The 7397-nt window shown below is 44.7% G+C and overlaps 1 protein-coding gene across 1 annotated transcript in view; it reads left to right on the top strand.

The window, feature by feature from the left end:
• PDCL3 (phosducin like 3) overlaps positions 1 to 6864 on the top strand; it is a 7056-nt gene extending 192 nt beyond the window's left edge. Inside the window, exons 2-7 of the mRNA XM_014957742.1 lie at positions 505 to 550; positions 1403 to 1532; positions 2202 to 2292; positions 2960 to 3103; positions 3825 to 4033; positions 6376 to 6864. Coding sequence (XP_014813228.1) covers positions 505 to 550; positions 1403 to 1532; positions 2202 to 2292; positions 2960 to 3103; positions 3825 to 4033; positions 6376 to 6518 — 763 coding nt within the window. The 3' untranslated portion in view covers positions 6519 to 6864. The remainder of the gene's footprint in view (positions 1 to 504; positions 551 to 1402; positions 1533 to 2201; positions 2293 to 2959; positions 3104 to 3824; positions 4034 to 6375) is intronic.
• The last annotated feature ends 533 nt before the right edge of the window (positions 6865 to 7397 follow it).

The following is a 7397-nucleotide window of genomic DNA, read 5'->3' as shown; positions in this document are numbered from 1 at the left end:
AGCGCGCCCGGCCGGTGCTGCGGGGGGAGCCCGGCGGGGCCGAGCACCGTGCGGGGTGCCGGGCGGGCACCGTGCCGTGGGCCGCCCTCACCGGCGGAGCGGCCGGGCCGGACGGGGAGGAAGCCCGGTTCCATCCTCCTTTCTAGGGGCGAAGGGGTCTGTCGTGTGGTGGTCTTGTTGTGAAGCTCTGTAGCTGGATTTTGTGGTGGTTTGTTGTTTTATTTCTTTTTTTTTTTTAATGTCTTTTTTTTTTTTGTTATGTCCCCCGAGTACGGTGTTTCTCTCAGCGGTAGTAAGCAGATGGGCGGGTGGGTGTTTTTGGCACTTCATGGCTATGTTGGTAAACGGCAGTAGATGCAGTGAAAGACAACGTTGAGGAAAAAATGACCAGAGCCAGAGACCCTCTATCTCCCCCCCGAAAAAAAAAAAGTTACCTGGTGTGCTCTTTCCTGTGTAACTCTGTTGTCTTTCCTTATTTTATCCCCCCCTGCCCCTTCCCGGTAGTCCAGAAGTACGTTTTGGTCTGGAGAAGAGATACGGTCACAAACAGGTAGTGTAAGCTGTGTTGATACAAGCTGTGGCATGGCAGTAGGTGTGGTGCTCAGGTTTCAAAGTGGACTTCCATCAGGGCAGTAAGGAACCAAAAATCAGCCTGTGAGTGCTTATCACTGAATTGTCATGTATTTTTTAAAAAAATAATAATAATGAAGTAGCTATAAAACTTGGAACAACTTCTGCTGAACTTCTCAACCACACGTGGGTGCCCATGGGCCTTGTTTAGAAGGATTATTGCGACTGTTTCACATTAAAGTCTCTTTAACTTTCAGAAACAGTCGAGGCACAGATTTATGTGCGATTCCCTAGCAGTGGGCTGCTCTGGCAGAGACTCTGCTGGCTTCTCTCTAAGCACTTGGCTTGAATCTGCCAAGGAGACTCCTCACGTATCCAGAGTTGGGTCCTCAAGGCTGGTGCCTGCTTGTCTTGTCACCAGTGCGTCCCAATGCAGTGACTACTGATCTGGTGGCCTGTTGTTCTGCTGAAGCTCTGTGAGTGCTGTGGCCACCATGCTTCCGTCTCACCCAGCTGATTTCCTCCCCTTTCCTTTGGCCTTGTCAGGGCTGCAACGATGTTTACAACATTTCAAACTTCTGTACCCTACCAAGACCTCCTGGATGTAGTGTGAATGGGATGGACTAAAATCAAGTCACTCTTCAGGGTATTGGTCTAGGGCTGCAAGGAAGCCTCAGTATCAGGGGAATGCACCCTGTGACTTTCTGGTGCCATCCAGGCAGATACCAGTTTAGCAACATGCTGCATCTCTTGAAAGACTTGCCTGTGTTGAGTTCTGGAAGTGGTAAATTCTGCCTTGAATACACATTACCCATTTCTTGTTCTGTTCTAGGACCCAAATCAAGACACGGAGTGGAATGACATCCTGCGCAAGAAAGGTATCCTTCCTCCAAAGGAAAACCTGGAGGAACAGGAACGCGCAAAGGAAGAGGAGCAGCTTGCCATCCTTCAGAAGTCTCTCGGTGAGCAACCAGCCAACTTGGGCAGCAGCAGCAGGACAAGTTTTAGAATAGCTCCTGGAGGAAGCCTGTACAAAGAAATGGCCAGCAGTAATGTTTACATGCCTGTAAACCAGTGTGTCCAAGTCTGTAAGGGATACTAAAGCTCCTTGTATATAGGGTGATCATCTTTTAACAGTAGCAAACAAATATATCTTCCTTAATATGTGGATTATTCCAGCTCAGGAAAGCTTTGTTCATGATGCCAACTCCATATTTTCATAGAAGAAAATGTTTAAAGAAAAACATTTTCTCAAGTGAATGTACAAGGAAAAGTATCTCATGACGCTACCTGTTGTGTGCTTCCTCCTTCCTCTGTTGTTCAGGCATCCCTGCCATGTCATGTGTGTGTGTCAGGTATGTCTTTGCTGCGGCCACCAAACTCTAAAGCTAGCATGGGTACTCCTGTGCTAGTCCTTGTAGCCTTCAGCTCAGAGTCCTTTACATCATTGTCTTTCCCTCTATATGTCTAAAGTGCATAGTATTTTCTGAAAATCCAGTGACGATAATACTTCAGAAAAAATGTATTTCTCATGGTTAATCTGTCCTTAAAGTAAATAAATTATATCGGATAAAAGCTGATTTTAATCCTGGAATGAGGTTTTTGCTGATTTGATATTTCTCCCATTCTAGTGAAAACTTATGAGGACATGACTCTGGAAGAGCTGGAAGAGAATGAAGATGAATTTAATGAGGAAGATGAGAAAGCTATTGAAATGTACAGGTCAGAGCAGCATGCTGAATTTGGCTTTAATGAAAATTGGAGGTTTTTTCTTCTATATGCTGTTCGATATTGATGATGAGAGGAAGGATGTTGTTAGGCCTGATGACAGAAAAAGTGGGTTGTGATTCTGGTCTCTTGTAGAGCTTCTAAGTGTCTTTAATAGGATAACTGGGTTTAAATTCAGTGTCCGTTATCTACAGGCTAGTTTTGCAGAGATAATGTGCGCCTGCTGAGTGCATGGCTGGGGATTCTAAGAGCTTTGAAAATCACCTCCAAGATTTCTCAATTTTTGCATGAATGAGATTAAGGTGCTGCAGATTTACATAATTACAGTGTTGGTTTTCCATTATCTCTTTTCTTTCTACCATCTCTCGTGTTTTTTGCCATTTAGTTTGGTAGTGCACTATCTGCAGAAGAAATGTCTGCTGAGGGCAGAAATGAGCGAAAAAATAAATAAATTCAGGAAACATAGTTGTACTTCTTACATGTATGTAATGTGATGCAAATAGAAGAGCATCTATTGATTATGTCAACTTGCCTTTGTTGTTCTGGGGTTTGAAGAATGAAACGTGCCTCTGAAGTCTAGATTTCAACCAGCTCATTTAAGCATTGTCCTGCCAAAAATGCCACTATTCTCAAAATCTCTTTCCTATTCCTTGCTGTTCAGGCAGCAAAGGTTAGCAGAAATGAAAGCAGCTCAAATGAAGAATAAATTTGGGGAAGTTCTGGAGATTTCGGGAAAAGATTATGTTCAAGAGGTTACAAAAGCTGGAAAAGGTATATGGGTAGTCCTGCACCTCTACAAACAAGGGTAAGAAAGTTTTAACCTTTAAACTTTCCACTGTCAATAGCTGTAGATACTCTAGACAAATATATAGCTATTGTGGAAATTCAGAAACTTCTGGAGTTCTAAGAAATGAAAAAAAAAATATTGAATTAGTAGTTTCATTACTGTTGACTCAGAACTGCTGAACTTGGCTTGAAAACAATGTTGCCATGAAGTGAGGCTGTTATACACCTATGCAGCACATAGAGGTGGCTGCTGCCATTGAAATATCCAAGCTTTGGAAATTATTGTGTATGAAGCACAAGGGGCTGTGCCTTAGAAGGATCAGGGTGTGTCTTTAGCCTGGTTTCTAGAGGCACAAAAATGGAGCGAACAAGGTTTCCAGTCTTGTCAGCATGATGGAAAAACTTGTCAGAAGGTCTGATAAGCTGCTAGAATTGCTTGTGCAATTTCTAAATATCATATTTTCATAAACCAATTTCTCTGTATGATACAGGGAAAAGTTGTATTGCTAATATCTTAAAACAAAAAACCCACCACCCTCCAAAGCCTCCAGTGATGACGATTTCTTTTGAATGGTGGAATAGCGGACAACAAAAGTATTCAGAAGTTGCTTCTGGTACATTTGGCTTTCCAGAAATACTACTAATTGAGCTGATCTTTCTGACCTTTCTTCTGAAGCAGATTGCTGTCTAATTGGTCTTTTTGTTTTTCCCTTTTGTGTGCCTGTTGCTGTTCTTCACAGAATTCCACTCTGTGCCTTAATTAATCAACATATAAGCGGGCTTGCAAGGAAGTTCAGAGACGTGAAATTCATCAAAGCTATCTCTACCACCTGCATTCCCAACTACCCCGATAAGAACCTGCCTACGATATTCGTGTACCTGGAGGGAGACATCAAAGCTCAGTTCATTGGACCTTTGGTGTTTGGCGGCATGAACCTGACAAGGGACGGTGAGTGTCTGTGTCTCTGGCCTTCCAAAGGAAAAGCAAAACTGCTTTGCTGGGAATGAGAGAAGTGAGGCTTAGGTGGAGAAGGGAGGTACTAAAAATCATATATCATGGCTCAACAACATGTTATTTAGGCTGTCTTGTAAAAGCAGTGAGTGACTGAGAAGGCCAACATACTGATATTTATCTTCTGTGTGTGCAAGTATTCACACCCTGTGTCAGGTGAAACAAATTTTCCTCAATATATTAAAGGGTAAATGGTACCCACACACATTCTTTAGGGCTCTTGTACTTGAATGACAGACCACCCCCCCAGTTACTTGATAATCCATGCACTGGATAACTGGTGCTTGCCTATTGCATTATAGAGCTTTCATTTTCAAGACAATGGCATATATTTGTTGTACTTTCCTGACACTAGGCTTCACTCCCTATTAACCTTTGAAGAGGGTCTGTCCCTCTGCCCAAATGGGGCTGCAACCCTGAAATTGGGCTGCTTCCTTTTCCTCTTGCCATCTCCTGGAGATGGCAGCATGTTAAGCTCCTGCCTCAGTGGTTGAGTAGACACAGGGCTCTCTGGGGAGAGGCTGTTACTTCCCTGGAGGTGGCAGTTTTCCCTAGACCTATTTCTCCTTGTCTATCTCGGGAGCCTGGAGGCAGGCTGGGTCGTATGGCCTCGTCAGTGTGAGGTGCTTCAGGAGATGAGGGTGGTTGATGCAAGTCTCACAGAGCACTGTGGCTGTGGCAGTAAAAGCTGCTGTTTGGAGGTGGTTGGCTGGGGATGGTATCCTACAGCAGTGCTTAAAGACAGAGGTCAGTGGTGAAAAAGGCTCTTCTTGGAAAGCAAACGCAACTAAGATGCAACCCAGTGGATTTGACTTCAGTTAAAAGGGTACTCATCAGCTTTCTGAGTAGGCATATTGGTCCAGATGCTTTCAATCTCTTTGAAGGTCAGACTTCAAGGGCATCTTTATCTGAAGTAAACTGCAGTTAAGCAGCATTTCAAGGTTCCTGCTGAATGATGTCACTGCCTCTACTGGGATAGGATGCAAAGAGTTGGTTTTTTTTACTAAACCCCTGAAGTTTACAAGATATCTTGAGTGTGTGCTGTAGAAAGTGCTCCCCTGTCCTGAACTGTCAGAAGGGGAGAAGCTCGCCAGTGATACTGCTGATTTGAGAACAGCAAACTTGACCTACAGAGGTTGCCTAATTATGCACCGAGGTGAGCAGTGGTAGCAGAACCTACCATTTCTAGCACATAAATAACTGATTGGGGGAGGGTCTGAAGGTGACTGAGCCAACTTAATTCAGTCATCACACAAAGCTGGGCACTGAAATTCTGCACTTCCTTTTCTGTCCTTTCTTTCTTCCTTCTTCCCTAAGCCTGGGTGACTTCCAGTGGAGATTAAAGGAGGTGTGAGGTTGTATTCGTTACTCTGTAATGTCTGAAGGAAATTAGATTTAATGATAGGGTTGCCAGCAGGACTAGGAGGAAGGGTGCAATTGAATGTGTTGTATTGACTTTCTACCACTTCTGGGAAGCAATCCAATTTGGGTCTATATAGTAATAGGCCTACTACTGATGGTGGAGTTTCTTTTACTGGCTTGCTAAGGAACTAATAATCAGTGCATGGCACAGTAGGAAAGGGGTGAATTGCATTTACAGAGTACATCCCTGAAAAATACCTGTAATTCAGATGTGTAAATGGAAGTGCTACGATTTTTTTTGCCCCTTACTGAGCCTAGTCCCTGCCTCCTCTGACTGTGATGAGTTTGGCGTATGATGGAAACAACTGTAGCACATGAGCAGTATTCCTACACCAGCAATAGGTGTGCAAACCTGTGTTCTGCCCTTATGTGGTTAGGAGGAGGTGGGATTCCCTTTCACCAGGAGAGTTGCCTCATCTAATGCTGCTCCTGGTTGCACAGGGAGCAGGGATGCCAGTGGTGGGCTGCAGAGCAGAACCCTGAGCTCTGTGTCCTGGGCTGAAACCTCTGCCAGCGCTAGTGACTGTGAAGGGAGGACTCAGCCAGAGAGGGTGGAGGGGACAGGGCAGGAGCTTGGAGCTGGAGGTGGAAGATGAGGGAGAGGAATAGAGCAGGGCCCCGGTTTTGGTGGTGATGATGGCAGGGTGATAAGACAAGTCAGCTGGGGAAGTGAGGGTGGGAAAGGCAGTGGGGAATTGTGGTGATCTGAGGTCTTTTTTTACTTCTGAAAGTTAACTAGGAAGTGCAAGGTGCTGTTGTACTGAAATAAACAAACTAGGGTGTGCCAGAAGGAGTCGGAGCTGGAGGAATCCCAGTTTGCTTCCCTGTATTCATGGCTCTCGTTTTCCTCTGCACAGAATTGGAGTGGAAGATTTCGGAGTCGGGCGCCATCAAGACAGACCTCGAGGAGAACCCCAGGAAGCAGATCCAGGACCAGCTCATGTCCTCAATCAGGGCGTGTGTCCCAGTCAGGGGGGAGAGTGACTCAGAGGATGACTAACTCCTGTGTCTGCATCAAGACTGATATAGTACACTTGCAGCCAGTGTTCCCACCTAGAGCACTGGAGAGGCTCGTGAAGATCTTGCTGAGCCCCAGAAGGGTAATATTTCAAGACAGCCATTTATCTAGAAATTTCTAGAAACTGAAAAAGTTTCTTCAAAAAAAAAAAAAAACAACAACAGAACCCAAACTTATTGCAACTTCACTTAGGGTCCTGAAAGACATTTTATATTATGAAGCCTGAGTAAATCTTACTCAAAGTTTTAAAATACAGGCATCAGTAGAAACAGAGGTCTATTGTTGTTATTTTCTTAGTAAATTGCTGACTTCTTTAAAAAATCTGAAATATGAAGTGGCCTTTGGTGCACTGGTTTTGACAATCTTAACTTGTGTAAATCTAATCTAAATAGCTGGTCTTAAACATAATTGGTTGTAGCACTTAGTTGGGCCTTCTCCCAGCCTGTTGTGCATAAATGTTGGACAGCCTGGAGAGCTGGGGGAGGTGACCTGTGACATGGGCACTGCTGAAGGTGATGTGGCTCTTTGTAGAGGTGTGCTGGCAGGAGGCCAGCAAAAGGCCATGAGCTGGGACACCAGACATCTCAAAGAAGCCTCGGTGATGGCCAGTGTCTCCTGGGACCTGCTGAGTCCAGAGCTCCCTTTTACATGCACCAATTCATTTAGCAGCAGTATTTTGCGTTTTGCAGGGGCTGAGCTTCCTGCACCACACTTACCTGCTGATCAGGAAAGAAAATTCAAGATGGTGGTGCTCAAGTGTGAAATTGCTGACTTCTTCCACAAAATCAGAAGTCTGATGCAATACTGCAGTAGTGCCACTGCTGAAGGGGAGAGAAAATCATATTTGAAGAGCTGGCATCT

The sequence above is a fragment of the Calidris pugnax genome, unplaced genomic scaffold (genome assembly GCF_001431845.1).
Source record: "Calidris pugnax isolate Ruff unplaced genomic scaffold, ASM143184v1 scaffold303, whole genome shotgun sequence".
Taxonomy (NCBI): Eukaryota; Metazoa; Chordata; class Aves; order Charadriiformes; family Scolopacidae; genus Calidris; species Calidris pugnax.
Note: the sequence above shows the minus strand (reverse complement) of the source record. Positions and strands in the feature narration are given on the sequence as shown.